The sequence below is a fragment of the Gavia stellata genome, chromosome Z, assembly GCF_030936135.1.
Source record: "Gavia stellata isolate bGavSte3 chromosome Z, bGavSte3.hap2, whole genome shotgun sequence".
NCBI lineage: Eukaryota > Metazoa > Chordata > Aves > Gaviiformes > Gaviidae > Gavia > Gavia stellata.
Genome location: NC_082637.1, coordinates 45,007,677 through 45,025,076, shown reverse-complemented (window position 1 = coordinate 45,025,076; position 17,400 = coordinate 45,007,677). Strand labels below are relative to the sequence as shown.

Here is a 17,400-nt window from a genome sequence, read left to right as displayed (position 1 = left end):
GGGGGACATTGTCGGAAGACTTTACTAAAGTCCAGATAGACAACGTCGACAGCCTTTCCCTCACCCACTAGGTGGGTCACCTGGTCATAGAAGGAGATCAGGTTGGTCAAGCAGGACCTGCCTTTCATGAACCCGTGCTGGCTGGGCCTGATCCCCTGGTTGTCCTGCTCGTGCCCTGTGAGCGCCCTCAAGATGAACCTCTCCATAATCTTCCCCAGCACCGAGGTCAGGCTGACAGGCATGTAGTTCCCCGGATCCTCCTTCCGGCCCTTCTTGTAGATGGGCGTCACGTTGGCAAGCCTCCAGTCATCCGGGACCTCCCCTGTTAACCAGGACTGTTGATAAATGATGGAGAGCAGCTTGGCAAGCTCCTCTGCCAGCTCCCTCAGCACCCTTGGGTGGATGCCATCAGGCCCCATAGACTTGTGGGTGTCCAGGTGGCATAGCAGGTCGTTAACTGCTTCCTCCTGGATCATGGGGAGTTTATTTTGCTCTCCATCCTTGTCTTCCAGCTCAAGGAGTTGAATACCCTGAGGATACCTGGTGTGGCTATTGAAGACTGAGGCAAAGAAGGTATTAAGTACCTCAGCCTTTTCCTCATCCTTGGTGACAATGTTCCCTCCTGCATCCCGTAAAGGATGGAGATTCTCCTTGGCTCTCTTTTTGTTGTTAATGTACTTGTAAAAACATTTTTTGTTATCCGTTATGACCGTGGCCAGATTGAGCTCTAGGTGGGCTTTAGACTTTCTAATTCCCTCTCTGCATGACCTAACGAGACCCTTGTACTCTTCTTCAGCTGCCTGCCCCTTCTTCCAAAGTTGATAAACTCTCCTATTTTTCCTGAGTGCCAGCAAAAGTTCCCTGTTCAGCCAGGAGCCAAAGTCTTTGTAGTTCTCAGCTATACAAAGTATACCAAGGACTTTGGAGAGCTGAGGGGGACAATGGTGTGTAGTGGGAGTTCACAGGCAGATAGTGGTGACAGCTGCTCAGGGTCCCACCTACATTACAGCCTTGGGCTGCACTGAATGTCGTTTCCATTTCAGCTTTGATAGCCCATGCTGGTTCATTTACAGTTTCCCTGTGTAGGCATTTAGATTTATCCGTCAGGCTCTTATGCTGGCACATGTCACTGCAACTTCGAAATTATCTAATTCTCTCTAGTTTAGCAATCTGGTATTAAAATGCCAATGTGTTTGCTGTAATAGGTGAATAATTTGTTTGTTTCTATTGTGCTATATTTTTCTGGTGTATTCTTTCACCCCATAGTTCTTATCAGTTTTAATTTGACTGAATTAGAGAGAGGGCTGGAATTTATATTTATTAGAAGTTTGAAATAACAGGTTCTCCTGGTCACCTAGTCCTTTCCCTGAAGAAGTGTGTTTTGCTTTCCTCAAAGCTTTGTTCTTCTGAACCATTTTTTTCTTACAGAGATGTGCTTAAAACCAATTAAAATTAAGGAACAGTACTTGTAATTCTGGGTGCACTTACTAGAAAATGGTAAGAGTGAGAGGCTGTTTTATTGGATTGGTGTTTGTATGGCAAAGAGTATTTTCAGAAGCTTTGTGGTGAGGAGCAGCTTTACCTGAGCATGATTTTAATGGAAGATGCAGTTGTAGCAGTAATCAAGAGAAAGGAACTTCGCGGACTGAACAGGTGTCTTTTCCCTTCTCTTTTCCAAAAGGTTTATCTGATACAATGAAAAACTGAAAAGATGTATCAATACATGTGATTTTTCTTTTAACGGGAATTCCCGGAAGTGTTCAGTAGAAAGGATAATCTACTTGAATTGAAAAAGGTAGCTTTTTTATTGTAACATTGATAATTTTTTAGCTTTAGGAAAGATTTGTTTTGTGTGTGTGTGTATGTGCATATGCTTCCCCCTCCCACCCCCCGGAAGAAAGATCATAATCATCATCCACCTTCACTAGCTAGTTGTTGCCTGTGTCATGGTGAGGTTTGGATTCAGGTTCTGCATATTTGGCATACTGCTGAATTCAGATGTCTGTGTGAATTTCTGCAATATAGGGATTTCTTCATCAACTGAAAGGACCTATTCCCTCTGCCCGTCTCCTCCCTCCCCACCTCTTCTTTATTTGGGAGAAGGCTTTACAGGCCAATTGTGTCTGGACCAGAAAGATGAATCTAGTGTGATATTAACAACAGATAGCTCAGTAGATGTCTCTGTACCATGGTAATAGATTTTAAATTAATAATAGATAAACTAAAACTGCGTCTGCTCTGTAAATGTATTCTCTCTGTTGAATAGGCTTAAAGCTGTCTGTGTCACTGCATCAGTTTATGAAGTAAAGTTGAAATACAAATACCTGAAAACAGATTTCAGAGATACCATCTCAGCCTGATCTCTGAAGCACACAAGTAATTTGAAATGTTCTGGTAGAAGGACTTATGTAAGTGGCACATGCCATTACAGTGTGTGCAGTGTAAAATTAAACCCATAAGCATTTAATAGACTCAGTAAAAGAGTTTGATCATTGTTTAAAAGTGATTATTCAGATTTTTCTCATCCTAGAATTCTGTCTATCTAGGAGAAAAAACAATTCTGCAGTACAAGTTAAAATTGGTGTTTAAGTGTTCTGTAGTTTTCTGAGTTTTGTATGTTCCAGCAACATTTCAGCAATTCAGCTACTTGCCAGGTGATAAGGTCTCTTCATATGCAGACCCATTTAAAGGCTTTTACCTTCCCGGCTGCTGGTGGCCTGCGCAGTTCTCAGGGGAGCAACGCTGCTGCCTGGGAAATGTGCAAAGCCTGGCCTCGCTTTTCTGACAAACTGGGCCACAGCCTACAACACAATTTCATTTACCAGTGTCTTCATTTAGTGCTTTTCTTTGAAATTATTGCCACTGTTGTGCTATTGTTTCCAGTACAACTGAAACACTGATAACTGTAGGAGATTTGTGTTTCAATACCACATAGTCCTCCTCAGCACCTTCATCGTGACTAAAAATACAGCAGACACACTATATTTAAAAACATATCCACTGCCTGCCAAAATCTCCTGAGCTTAAACAAAAAGTAAAAATTACTCAAGACTTTTAACACTGTAATTGTATAGCAATTGGAGTTTCAACCACCTGTAAAAAGATGTAAAGAAATAACAGCAAAACCTCAGCCATGTGGTAAGTAGTTCTGTGATCAGTATATGGTGTAGCTAAACGTGTTGATGCTTTATGCAGAATACCAGCTTCTTTTTAGGTTAAAAGGAAACCCAGGTAACCCTGCTCTGCTAAGGGATGTCCTGTACAAGGTCTGGGATATAACAAGGAGAATATTTCATAGATGGAGATCCCTCTTGAAATAATCACTGTGGTCTCTCCTGAGACTGCAGTCAAATATGTCCACAGTTGCAGGTCGGGGCAAAGGGTGTTTGATGGGGACTGAGCCTATGTTATTTAAAGCTTTATGGCTGGTACTTTTCCTTGGTTTGCATTTAGGTGAATATGTGATGTTTCTAGAGGCCAGATCATTATGTACATACTTATTTATTCTTTGAATTAATTACACTGAAACCCCCTACAGAACATAAATACCCAGAAATTAATCACACATGGGGCATGCTCAAGTACAGTATTGCTGTTGTATTCTGCAGCAAGTAACCTTGTTTCACATAGAGATGAGGCAAAAGGAAGAACAATAATTATGCCTTTTATTATTAGTAGTAGTATGTTAATAGTAGTATCTCACAGCACTTTATAAGTCAGTAAGGGAATCAAAGAAGATAGATGAAGTGACTTGACTAAGGTCATTCAAGAAGCAAGAAAACAAGAATAGCATTGAAAATGCTTTTTCTTTGCTGTTATTGCTATATAGTCTTCTCTGTTTGTTAAAAGGAATTAATGCTCAATCCTGTGCTATCTCATCCTTGACTTCCACTAAGTTTCACTACTTCAGTTTGTAACAGATACATACCTCAAAGGAAAGGTATTAAGGGGAGAAGATTCCAGAGTGAGTTGGTGTGGGCAGCCAGCAAAACAAGTAGATCATTGCTGTGGCACACCCTGGAAGTAATCCCTGTTGAGCTTCCTGGCCTTTGAAGTGCTTCAGAATTGGGGGCCCTGCGGGGAATAAACAGAGCTTGGACATACTCTAGTGTGTACTTCTTATGAGCCTAAAGTAAAAACCAAAATGTGTTGCAGACTTCTCAGTCTTCTATTAAAGTCTTTGTTTAATTAAATTTTTATTAAGAACTTTTAGATTGATTGATTCGTAGGCTGAATCATTAATTCATAGCTAATAACTGCGGAGCTCTAATTTCACAAGTGATCCATATCCGGGGTGCTATAGTGGCTGCAACATATGGAAAGGGAATACATTTTCCATTTAATGCTGAATACATACTGAAAAATTTGGGAAGTCGTATGAGGTCAAAAGGAGTGAATGCACTGAGAGAGAGACCTGACTTTCCTGAGAGAACTGAGTTACAAAACAGCAAAGATGTGTTGTCTAAATATTCCCTGTTTTTCCACTGTAAGAGGCATTAGTTGAAACACTTGAATAAGTGGGGAAACTCTATACATTTTTGTGCTGTTGCATGTAGAAAGCTTAAAGGCTTTTTAACAAAGTCAGTCAAAGGCATATCTAATGTTAAATTAGTGATTGATAAAAAAATGTTGACTTTTCTTTGCTCATAGGATTTGCTATAGTTACATTTTTATTTAGTAAGGGAAATGTCATTGCTAAGTTACAGATGAAAAGCATATTACCAAGGCTTGAATATTAATCCCTTGATAAGGGATGAATGAGAATTTTTTCATTTGATATTGCCCTTGACTCTTCTGCTTTGTGATGTTCTTTTAAGGCTTTGCACAGTAGCCATTTGATTAGCCTGTAATCCGATAAGATCAAACTTGTCCATGTCTTCTGCTTTTTTTTCCAAGTACCACAGCTTTTTCCACTTGATGTGCACAAAGACAGCATAGTTTCAGAGGCTATAGGTGAGGAGAATGTGCTAATTCTTTTTTAATGTGTCTCTAGTAATAGTTGCAATTTAATAATTTTTTCCTTTTGGAAATGCCCAAACCCCCAAATCACATTGTTCCAAATTATTTGTCACTCTTGGACCATTCAATCCAGAAGACTGACTACTTTCCTTTGTACCAGAAAAGGGAGGTGGGAAAAAGATGCATTTTATCATATTATTTTTCTGTAAGGCCCTATTTCCAATAAGCAATCAAACCGCCTATTTGTTTAGCTTTTCACTATGCAACACAAGTGTTCTAAGTAATTTCAGTCAAGTTAGTTAATTACTTCTGTCCTGTGCAGTTGGTTGGTACATGAAACAAACTTGTGTTTTTAAGGCTCATTTATGGTGTAACAGTTGTGATTACAGTTAAAGTTGTGATTTATTAGTACTGAAAAGGGAGAAAAACAGTTTAGTAGAGCCATCAGAAAGTTGATTGGGCAAAATAAGCATTTTTGTTTTGTTTGCTGCTTTCATGCCTCTCCTTAAATATTTAGCTGTGTAAGGGCACATTTGTAATTTTTGCTGTTCCACCTGATACATGTTTTTCTCCACTGGAAAGTGGTAAGAAAGAGACCAAAAAAGGAAGGAGAAAGGAAGGCACTTCTTCTCTAATCTTGTTTGGTTTTTATTCTTTAAAAGCTGAACATCAACAGAAATGTTATCTGCAATTAATTGCAAGTAGTGAGGTATCAAGGAGGACCAAAAGACACATGGAAGAAGCCAAAGAATTATCATGGGGCTGACTGGGAGATGATAAGCAGTGAAGTACAAATGAGCATGCATCAAAACTTTGTGATAGAAAAGGTTATTGACACATTGCCACAAGGCATCAGCTTGGTAGGTTCAAAATAGGACTTGACATCCACAAGCATGCTAGACATTGTCTTAATTGTTAAACTGAACTTTGGGCTGGATACTGAATCTCATATGTTAATGCTTGTTGGTTTCTAGCTACTGGGGAATAACAGACTTTCAGGGAAATTATTCTACACCAGTGCACAGGGTTTTAAATGCTGATTCCCAAGTGCCCTTGGTCACAGTGTGAGACTAGACCCCAAAAGGCAGGGGTAACATAAAATATGGCTATTGCTGTGTTCCTTGAAGATTTGTCTATGGCTCATTTTTTGGATAATTTGCATGAGAAGCGTTTATGAGGCCTGCCTTTCTAAAGGTCCTAACCATTGCTCATTGTCACAAAACCATATTATAGATCAGAATCACGTACTCTAGTCATGCAAATACCTGATAAAACAATATTTGGAACAGTTCACTGACAAACAAGCTTTGTAAATCTGTGTTAGAGCTTATTGCAACAGCAGGAGTTAGAAGAGCAAAAATAAAAAAATAAAACTTCCTCTAGAACTCAATTCTTTCATGCCATGTTTCAGGCTTTAGTGTATATTCATAGTTGATTATAGACACCCTAAATATAGGAGCATATAATGGAAATGCTGACAGATTCTAAACTGTCAGGATGGTACAGGCACTGCTATAATTAGGCATGCATCTGAGTAGACCGTGTAATATGATTGCCGTGTTTATACCCTGCGCTGGAAGGAATGTTTGTTAATCTGCACAATCCTTTTAAATGAGTTGGGGAGCAAGAGTTTGTGGAAAAAAGATGCTGAGGTTTAGTTCACATTCAGGCTGACGTCCATGTATATAAAAAGAAAATGAATACTTGCAGGATATTGCGTAACTGGTTAACTGCATAACATATTGTTTTCTCAGGATTGAGAAAAAAAATCAGAATTTACCTGAAAACATCAGGAACTGTAAAATTCAGAACAAAAAACATGTGAAAAGTTTTCTATCTTTGTATTATAAACAGAACATGGTTGAAATAGTTTGTATTTCAGTAAGAACTTTTCTTTCCTCCCTTTTTAGGTATTTAAACTCTCCAGTCAAAAAGTCTTTTTCTCCTATTTACTTTTTGCTGTCAAACTACTGTTTCTTTTGTAATTTCAGAGGTCAGAGCCCAGCTGTTGCTGAATTTAACTTGCTCCTGAAAGCATATTCTTTGGAAACTTACGGTGTTGATCCTCATCCTTGCAAGGTAACGGTTCTTTTTACTAACATTTAATAAAATGTTCTTTTTACTAACATTTAGTGAAAAACCATTTAACTGAATTGATCTAGCTCTGTTTTCTATCCAGGCACAAAGAGGGAGTAATTTATAAAAGAACTTGCCCTGCAACTATATATTACTTTTAAGCTTTGGAAGAACATTGACTGGTTGACATTTCTGCATCAGTCAAAGGAAAGGTCTCTCCAGAGGAAGCAGAACATCATGGGAGAATGTAGTAGCATGTCATGACAAAAGCTTTGATTATACTTCATAGTTTCTTTGCATTTGATGGAAAGGTTTCTCTAAATACTCCAGGTGTGAAATATTTTGTTTGCCAAGATTTTCAGGATTCAGCGGTATTCTTGTCCAGAAGATGCAATGAATTGTTGGTCCTTGTCAGATTAGTTTTTCAAACAAACACCATCAAAATATGCAGATCTTAGGAAAAACAACAAACCAAATGTACAGAGGGTGGAACCAGATATACAGTTGCATATTCCTCCACTTTGCTGTTTTATGGTTCTCTATAAGAAGGTGATTTTAGTTACCAGTTCTGATTATCCCTTACACCTGAATTTTTAATTACTTGGTTTTATCTACATAATCTGCAGTGTTTGTTTTTAGTGTTACTTGCTTCATGTTTTAACTGCTGCTTTTACTTTGGCTTGTATACCACCTCCTTTTGTGGAACAACAGTGCTGTCCAGTTAGCTGTTCTGGTGGTGAGCACCCTTCAACAGTCAGCTCTAACACAGAGCTGCATCAGATTTCATATACGCTTTGCTAGGAATGGTGGTCCTGTGTGGAATACAGGGTCTGGTTCAGAGCTCAGTGAAGTCAGCAACTTAGCAAACTTTAGATTGAAACCATACTGCAGATTTTCAGAGGGCGTCCCAGAGACTTATGCTGGCACTTAGAACAGAGTAAAAACTGTCTCAGGATTTCCTCTTTACCTGTGTGGCAGGGCTTGTAGTGTGAGGGCATGCAGGGATTCATGGCCCATGCTTAAGGAAAATTTTTCAGTTTTCTGAAGTGAACAGCAAAGCAAGATGCTTCCCTGGCTCCTTATGACGTGCTCCTTCCAGTACTGTGGCACTACTCCAGAAGCATCACTGTTTCTGTTCCTCCTTATTTTATTGGTGGAACATAAGGCACAATAAATTTGACTAGCTTTAGCAAGGTGAGGGACTGGAACTAGGGATGGACAGGAAATCCAGTTAATACAAAACTCACCTGAATCATTGCTCAAAAACTATGAACCAGAGCTTTTATTGTGGAATTAAAAGTTTTAAAAATGGTCTTTCCTATTTGAAAGGCAAGTATCACCATATGTTCTCATTTGTACTCAAGAGTGCTTGCTTATAGTAGTAAATGCTGTCTGTCAGCAGTACTTCCAGCACAACATCTCACAGAGGAACAATGTACTGTGAAATCTTAAAAAATATCAGTGTTGAAGAGATATGAATCCCTGGTTTGTAATTAGTCAGCACATTAAGAATGAGACATACACAGAAATATGTTTTCAACAAAATTAGTAAGTATACCTAAGGATTCCCTGTTGTCATCAGCTACAGGTAGATGGAAACAAAGCATAAGATGCTGTTACTCAGTTAAATGCCTAGATATAAATGAGGCTTCTATTGCCAAAAGCAGTCTTTGTTCTTTAGAAGTGTACAATTTGAAGGTAAAATTTATTTTGAAAAGGAGAACGAAATAGAGGTAATCTATAGTGCAGTAACAATTCATGCTATCAGTAAGAAGTACCTCACTGGATGAGGGGAAAATTATATTTCTTTTTTCTCTTTCAAGGACTCAACAGGGACGACTACATTTTTAGGATTCACAGCTGCAGGATTTGTAGTTTTCCAGGGGAATAAAAGAATTCATTTGTTAAAATGGTAAGCATGTGAAGTAAGAGTAGATTAATATGCAAGAGTCTTTTCTCCTGTCTTCCCTTCTTCCTACTATCTTCACCTGCATTTGTTGTCTTTAAGGTGAACCATGTGAATATTCCTTCTCTTGCCCCATCATGTTTCTGTTTTAAAGGATCTTAGATGAGAAGTAGAATAATAATAATTTGGTCTCGTTCTTCCTTCAGTGAAAATTATTCCACACGGTGCATTAGCCAACATAATGCACAAATGCTAAAATTGAGTAAGTTGATTTTTCACCTATGCTGTAAATCACCAGTGAGGCTTATTGGCAGAGATGTCTGGAAGAGTTTACAAGAGTCCACCTGCATCTGTATTTGTGACTCTTGGAAATGTTGCTATTTCCTCATTTAATTAACTTCGATTTGAAAACTATAAAAGAACTTACTTGATAAGCAGAGGAGGAGGTGAGAATGCCTTTGAATTTTCGTTTTTCAGCCGCTTTTTTTAAGAAGTGGACACTTACGCAATTGTCCTTGTTTTGTCTGGCCTTGCTTTTCTTTTCTGCTCCTGTAAAACATTTGACTTAATTGGGCAGCCTCAGCCACATTTGAGGGAGAGGTAAAACTGAGCTCCTGCAGGTGATGTAACAGCAGCTGGCCATGCCCTCAGCAATGTGGTGCAGAGTGAGAACAGTCATGCTCAGACATCAATAAATCTCATTTTAGCCCTGCTGCTAAACAGATGCCAACAGCAGTTACTTAGATGTGGCTGGTCCACCTCAGCGCTCTGAGCCTGTCTTGTGGGAAGAAGATGGGCAGGAGGTGAAGAAATGGTGAGGTGGTTTTTTATGTAGAACTGGACTTTTTGCTGCACATCCATAGAAACCTCCCCGAGAGCTGACTAAGCTGAAATCCTCAGAGGTGTAAAGTCAGTGTAATCTTGTCTGTACAATCCAGTTCCATGTGGAGCTCTGGGGACGTGTCTGTCAAATAGCATCCATTTGTGATCCTGGATTTGTGCTGTAGTTTCCTTAGGGTTAATTTCAGGTAGCCCTAGTCACAGTGCTTCAGTGGTTTGTGCTTGTGGCGTAAGGACTGTAATTGTAACGTCAGTCTATGGTGCAGGGAGGAAAGAATAGCACTTGCCGAGTATGTATCCACCATGTGGGAAATGAGTTTCACAGCACTTACTTAGTTTTTCGTGTTACTCAAGGATAACATGTCCCTTTGGAGATCTCGGTGTATTCATTTAGTCCATTGGCATGTAAACCAGACAGAAGATGACACAGTGATAGAGGAAAAGCCATTAATCTGTGTCAGTGTTATGCTGGCCATTGGAAGGTCTATCTGGTGAGATTTATCTAAATGCCATATACTGCTCCTTTCACTTCTGAGACCTTGAAGTGAGTGCTAGTAGCTTTAACTTATATTAGCTGAAATTTGCGCTACCCAGTAAAAATCCAAATTCGTATTTGAGATTTCCTTTTCAATGGAAAAGCTTTCTCAACTGGAATTATTTTTTGTTGTTGTTTAATGTTAAAGCAAAACTCTTGTTATAAAGTTTTTGGGATAGCATTGTTCTTGCCTCCAGAATTGTTCCCATTTCAACCATCTGACATCGAAAATCTTTTGAGAAGTTTATGAAAAACTACTGTCTCCATTTTAGCTGTGGTAATGACAAAATTTCCATTACCATTTAAGCGGAGGCATCGTGTTGCCTTTATATGGTGCACCGCTATTCTGTATGTAGATTGTGCTTTCAACCTTGGTTAAATTAAATTTTGACATAGGTCTGCAACTCACAAGGCCCCAGTAATAAGTGCTGTCAAATATTTTCTTCCTATCATGTTCTGTCTGTAAATAGCCAGTTACTAAGATGTATGATATGAAACCACAAATACTTAAGGATAAAGATGTTGCTGGTAAAAAGTACCTGTGTCTAGAAAATTGTATGCTGCCTTATGCAACATATACAGGCTAAGAGTATTGCCTTTCCCTCAATTTCATCACATTAGATGTTCCAAGATTTTAAGATATGAGGAACTGCAAACTGTGTAATAAATAGAATGTAAACATAACCTTCTGCCTACTTTCAATTTCCTCTTCATTTTCCAGCAACCATAATTCTTTGAAGGTGCATAGGGTTGTAAAAGAAATACTCTGGGCTTATGTTCTCTACTCTAAAGAAAATTAGAATGTTAAATGCTTTTATGCTAAAGGTTGTAAGACTTCTGTTGAGGCTCTTTGTCATTTGGCAGCCTGCTTGACTTTGGGAAGCAAGTTGCTTTTTTTATATGCAGATCTATCTGTTTTTCTTATACTTAAATGATTTTTCTCTTTCTAGGTGTGATGTCTATAAACTGAAATTTGAAGGGAAGACTTTTTATGTGTTTGGAGCTCAGAAAGAGGTCAGGTTTAATATTTTTACAGAACTTCTGTATTTGATTTAGAGTCAAGTAAAACATAACATCATTTTTTAACTAAACAAACTTAGAAACAATAATAATTGTACTTCATATTATAACTAAAATATAGAATATGAGTGATTGTGAATATTGCGGTTGTCAAAAGAATGTCTAATTTGTAAAGGGTTGACACATTTCTCACTTAACATTCATGCAGTGCTGTGTTGATTGCTCATGGTTTTGGTCACCTGTGTAGTCAAGTTTTAATGGATTTTGAAGCGTTAAAGCTGTACCCACATACTCTAAAGCATAAGCTACATCTGTATATGATTGAAAATTCAGGTGGGCTGAATCTGGATCAATGTGAGGTATTTTTGGCTAATTATAATTATCCCCTCAACTCTTGGTCAGCTGAATAGGCTGCAGTCTGTTCTAGGTAGTTAGGGGTCCTATCATTGGGCTCTTGCCATTGAAATCATGGAGATTTTTGCCTATAGCATGCTATAATCAGTTCTTCCCCTGGGGCAGAGTGATATAGCCCAAGATTATGGCTTTGGATGCAATCTAGGTGAGGAATAGAAAACAGAGGAAGGAAATTATGCCAGAGGTATCAGGGGCTGTTTGCGTGGTTGCAAGGAGGATTTGACAGTAGGACATAAGGAACAGGGAGAAGTGGATGGTAAGTAGTGCAACAACTGTGCGATGTGGAATATTGAACACAGAGACTTTCCTCCTTTGATTTTGGCCTGAAAACAGTTGGTTCAGATTTAATCTACAAGCCACTTGCACGTATGCTCTTCTCTGCCCCCTCCAAATGTCTCCTTTTACTTCTGAAACAAATGCCTGGGCAGTTTAATTATCCGCTACATATGGGTTGTACTTCTGTGGGTGAATCACAGATTGAGGCTACACAGGAAAGCTTTGTCTTCAGTGTATCTGGCTCATGGTGATGCCGTCAGATACAGCTACTTCAATTTTTGAGAATTCAGCATTTTCATTACTTTTATTTGCCTTCTTTTCCTTGCACTTAGAAAAAGGCTGTGCTGTCATTCCATACCTCTACACCAGCAGCCTGCAAGCATCTTTGGAAATGTGGGGTGGAGAACCAGGCTTTTTACAAGTATGTAAACCTGGGGTCATTATCTATACTAAAAGTAAAAAAATTTTGCACGTGAGTAGAAGATTGTTCAGTGTGAAACGTTCCATTTCATTAACAGAATTCAAAATGCAAACAGAAAATATGCAAGTTAATGAGGAATTTTATTTAATTTCAAGCCAGTATTATAAATTGTTTAAAGTCTGAATGAGGCAGGAGGGTTTTGGCAGTGAATAATTACACTTTTACCAGCACACTGTTTTTGCTGCTCTGGAGTGTGATGTTGGATGGACACAGTACTGCACTTGTGTCTGGGAACATAGCTGTTAGTCTTAGCCCTGCTTTTGAATACCTTGAGAATGGAGGAAACCGTCTGTTATGCTTGATTCTCTGGGCTTTTCTGCTGGTCAGTAATGTTCTCCCACTTGAAATCCAAGATGTAGTAGGAGTTGATTGAAAAAAAAAGAAATTCTCTGCAATGATTGGAAAACAAAAAAAGAAGTAAATGTTCTTAGATAGATTTTGAAAGATGCCAGCCATCTCATTTAAAAAAATAAAAGCCTGTAAATTGACAAGAAAAGAGGGGTATCTTTATCCCTATTCCCTAAAAGGGAACCTGAAAATAATTCCTCATTAAAAAGCTCCTATGCGTTCTTTCTGCCCTCCATTGACTTTGTTAAATCTGTTTATTGATGCTACCCTTTTAGCATGTAGCTTTTATTCCTGCTACTTAATGTCTCCTTACAGCATCTTGCGTATTTGATAAAAAATACTGTTTCTCTGTTAGAGCATAGCGACATCAGGGGGCTGCTATAAGGGTAAATAATAACTAGGTAGGAAGAACATGTCTTCTAACATGGATGTTAATGACCTGCTTTATTTTGGAGAAGATTCCTTCTTTTGTTTCAACACAGATACAATAATATATCAATATAATCTAGTCGATATATTCAATGACGGAACAGGAAATATGAGCAGGCACAACAGAGCTGTTATTTCTCTGTCTTAACATCTGCTGTGTTTGAGACTGAATTAATAAAAAGATTATCAGGAAGTTATTTCCTTTGGAAATTCGTGTAAGTAGGAAAATAGTGCATGGTGTTTGAGTGGTTTTATTTTATATTACTAGAAATAAATATAGGGAATAGGAAACAATTTCCACCCAAAGGAGAGAAATTAGTGCTCAAAGTAACTACGTCTGAGGGAGACTCATAGGGATGTCATCTCTCTGTTCTTATTGTAAATGGTTGTAATATTAACTGTTCGGGTTTTGGTCACAAATACAAGGTTGTGGTGGGTTTGGCCTTGACTAGATGCCAGATGCATCTAGATAGGATAAAGACAGGAAGATTGCTTACCAATTACTGTCATGGGCAAAACAGACTTGACTTGGGGAAAGTTAATTTAATTTAATTTGTTTCTCACCTTCTTACTCTATCTTTAAATGGCAATAAAGACAAGACTAAAACCACCCCTCCCCTGTTTCTTTCCAGGCTCAACTTCACTCCTTCATTCCTGGCTCCTCTATGTCCTCCTTGCCCAGAGCAATGCAGGGAGATGGGGAATGGGGGTTGCAGTCAGTTCATAGCAGTTTCTCTCTGCTGCTCCTTCCTCCTCACACTTTTCCCCGGCTTCAGTGTCCTTCACGAACTGCTCCCGCAGGGGTCCTTCCTATGGGCTGCAGTCCTTCAGGATAAAACTGCTGCAGCATGGGCTTCTCTCGATGGGCCACAACTCCTGCCAGGAGCCAGCTCCTGTGTGGGCTCTCCAGGGGCTGCAGCTTCCCTCAGGGCATGTGCACCTGCTGTAGTGCAGGGTCCTCCACCGGCTGCCGTGTGGATATGTGCTCTGGCGTGGTCTTCCATGGGCTGCAAGGGGACAACCTCTTTTACCATGGCCTTCTCCACGGGCTGCAGGGCAGTCTCTGCCCCAGCACCTGGAGCACCTCCTCCACCTCTTTCTTCTCTGACCTTGTGTCTGCGGGCCTGCTTCTCTCATGTTTTTTCCTACTTTCCAAATGTCTTCAGGGCACTACTGTGGGGTTATTTCTTTAGCATGATTGCTTAAAATTGTGCTGGCCTGTTTCAATTTTGGTGGGTTTTAGAAGAGGACTACTTTAGTAAAATGAAGATCCGTAGTGAATTTCAGTGGAGAGGAACCTGGCTGATAGCTTGGAAAATAGTAATGGTTAATATGTGGAGTGCAGAAAAATAACAGCAATCCTCCAAACATGAAACTAAAGCCAAAGCAAACTGTGAATAAAGGCTTAGGATAGTAGTTTTGAAACAGCGGCAGTTTTCACACATTTCAGAGAAACTGAGCTGTACAGTGTGGACTGTTAGTTATTTAACAGCATTAGGTAAATCCTGTCTGTTTATGTTCTGTATGATACCAACAAGGTATTCTAATTAGATTAAAAGAGATGTAGCCAGGTTGTGTAAGTATTTAATGACAACGACACTTTGCCTTAATTAGATTTGGTCCTCTCCTCTGCTTAGAAGAGCTTGAGACCTGGAATTTAAGAGAAGGTCGTGATCTCTTGACATGTCTGGAAAAACGGAGCTTTAGTCCTGTCTCGATCCAGGCTCAGGGTTGACTGTTGTGATTATTTTCAAGTAGATATAAATCAGAGAAGATTGTGTATTAGGGACTGGGAATGAGAGACTCGATATGAAATCAATTTGCCATTTTGAAGGCAGAGAACATCAAGGAGATGGCATGTCTGAAGTACTCTTCCATGACCTTTGTAATAAAAGTCTGTGATAAAAGGTTGCTGTGTACTCCATGATTAGAGAGAAGCAGTAAGATATGATGTGGACTACTAAGAAGTTGACTGTATGGCGACATTGGAAATCCAACTAATTTTGGAGACAAGTGCTACCACTTCTTTATTATTTCTTTGCTTTACTAGTGGGAAAGTGGAAATAGCCATATCTTCCCACAAACAAGGTGGTGTTAGGGCAAACTTGTCCTAGGGGCTTCTGGTGTACCATGGTCTTCCCTTCATCCCGTTGTTACTGAATGAAAGTCCCTAGAGATGCAGCAAGTGTCGGCATTTAATTTTCTTGCTTTCCTATCCAGGTAATCACTTGTTTTATGTTCAGTTGTTCTGTGCTGTCTGAATTGTTTTATGTACACTTTATATTCTAAGTTGTATAAAGGCCTTAAAAAAAGTTGGAACGCCCAATTACTGAATATTACTTTGTGGTATAAAAATAACAAAGCTTGTTCATTTTTGCTTATCAGGTTCCTACTGTGCTGAAAATGTGACAGCCTCTGTTCTTTTTCTTCAAGGTATGCAAAATCCAGTCAGATCAAGACTATGTCCAGCAGCAAGATATTTTTTAAAGGCAGTAGATTTCGATATAGGTGGGTGTTTGCTGTTTGTTTTTCATGGTAAACCATTTCAGAAAGTAAGAAAAAACATCAGTAATTACTCATGGCAAACTGAGGGCTTTTCCTTCTTAAGGACCTATACATACCTAATCCAGGTCAGGATTCAAAAGATTTTCTGATGTCTTTTTAGCGTCACTTATAAAATAAACTGGAGGCTTCATGCAGACTTCTGTCAAAGAGCAGTTTCGCCAGAACAGGGCTCCACTTTTTGTGCAGTTTCTGTAAAAACAAGGATGTGTGCTAGTGTGGAGATTGTATGCTCCCTGTAACTGGGCAACTCGGGACCAGGGGTGCATTAGTGGGGCAGTCCAGTCCCACACATAGCGTTCTACTACAAAAGATTGTTTTTTCTTCAGTAGCTTTGCACACAAGTGGTCAGCAGAATTTTTAATCTGGGACATTATATATGCATTACACGGGATTTATTTTTTTTTGCCTTTTCCTTTTCTTCTTTTGGATGTAACTTAATTTTCATGTATGTATAGTGCTTGGCATGTAATGAGCTCACCTTAGTATTTTCTTGAATATTTATTTCATGTTTTAATGCAGTGGAAAAGTAGCTAAAGAGGTTGTGGAGGCAAGCTCTAAAATCCAGAGGGAACCTCCTGAAGTTCACAGGTATGTCTTGACATTCAGTATTGAAGTTTAAGGACTAAAGAGGATTGTCGTTCTCTACAGAGAAATTCTGTTTCCTTTACTGTGAAATGTAATGGCTGTCATTCTGAGCTTACACAACGAGGCATGCAAGCCTTGGGAAATACATGTTGCCAGTGTTACAAAATTCTGACAATAGTGTATTCTGTCTTACACAAGGGAACTTAATCTGTGCTGCTTCGAAGCTGGGTTTACTCAGTCAGTCAGATAAGTAGCTTATATTATTTTCTGTGTTACGACATAGACTGTTATTATATGATCCTGACAGAAAAGTACATTGTCATTTCATTCCTACTTCTTGCCCGGTTTTGAAGATTCTGTTTTGTGTATGTATATGGGTATGTTTAAAGGTATACTTGTTAGTTTTTCCATAACACAGATAGATTAAAAAGCAAGAATTTCATTCAATAAAGAGAAAAAAAGATCAGAGAATCATTTTTTTGGAGAAAAAAGATTTGGCTTGTTAGAAATAAACAGCTGGACTTTGCAAGAAAACTAATACTTTCTGGTCACTCTTTATAGTGACAGTGAAAATTGGTAAGAACCTAATTAAAGTCCTTTGGAAAAGAAGAAAGAGGCCAGCAGGAAAAAACTATTTTAAAACTTTTTTAAAAGTTTACTTAAATTTCTGGAAATTCTACAGCCATATCCCTATTTTTATTGTGATTTTTTTCAGGGGCAGGGTGTGTGTTTGGTTTATTTTTAGTTGAATATGGCTATTCCATCTATATTTGAGAGAAAAGTGGGTTGTCTTTACTAAAGGATAGAAATCTATTTGCAGCAAATATTTATAAATATGTTGTCCAACCCTACTATGTAATTAATAGTAAGGCCATGCAGGGATGCTTTTGAACATGCTTTTGCAGATTACATTTAAAAATGGGGTAAGTGATCATCTAGAATGTGTTAACTGAGAACACAGAAGGC

The 17,400-nt window shown here is 38.8% G+C and overlaps 1 protein-coding gene across 1 annotated transcript in view; it reads left to right on the top strand.

Annotated features, from left to right (window-relative positions):
• The window catches only part of FRMD3 (FERM domain containing 3), a 148,016-nt gene that overhangs the window by 110,679 nt on the left and 19,937 nt on the right, over positions 1 to 17,400 (top strand). The window contains exons 7-12 of the mRNA XM_059833898.1: positions 6,951 to 7,038; positions 8,859 to 8,947; positions 11,267 to 11,330; positions 12,359 to 12,447; positions 15,718 to 15,792; positions 16,369 to 16,437. Coding sequence (XP_059689881.1) covers positions 6,951 to 7,038; positions 8,859 to 8,947; positions 11,267 to 11,330; positions 12,359 to 12,447; positions 15,718 to 15,792; positions 16,369 to 16,437 — 474 coding nt within the window. The remainder of the gene's footprint in view (positions 1 to 6,950; positions 7,039 to 8,858; positions 8,948 to 11,266; positions 11,331 to 12,358; positions 12,448 to 15,717; positions 15,793 to 16,368; positions 16,438 to 17,400) is intronic.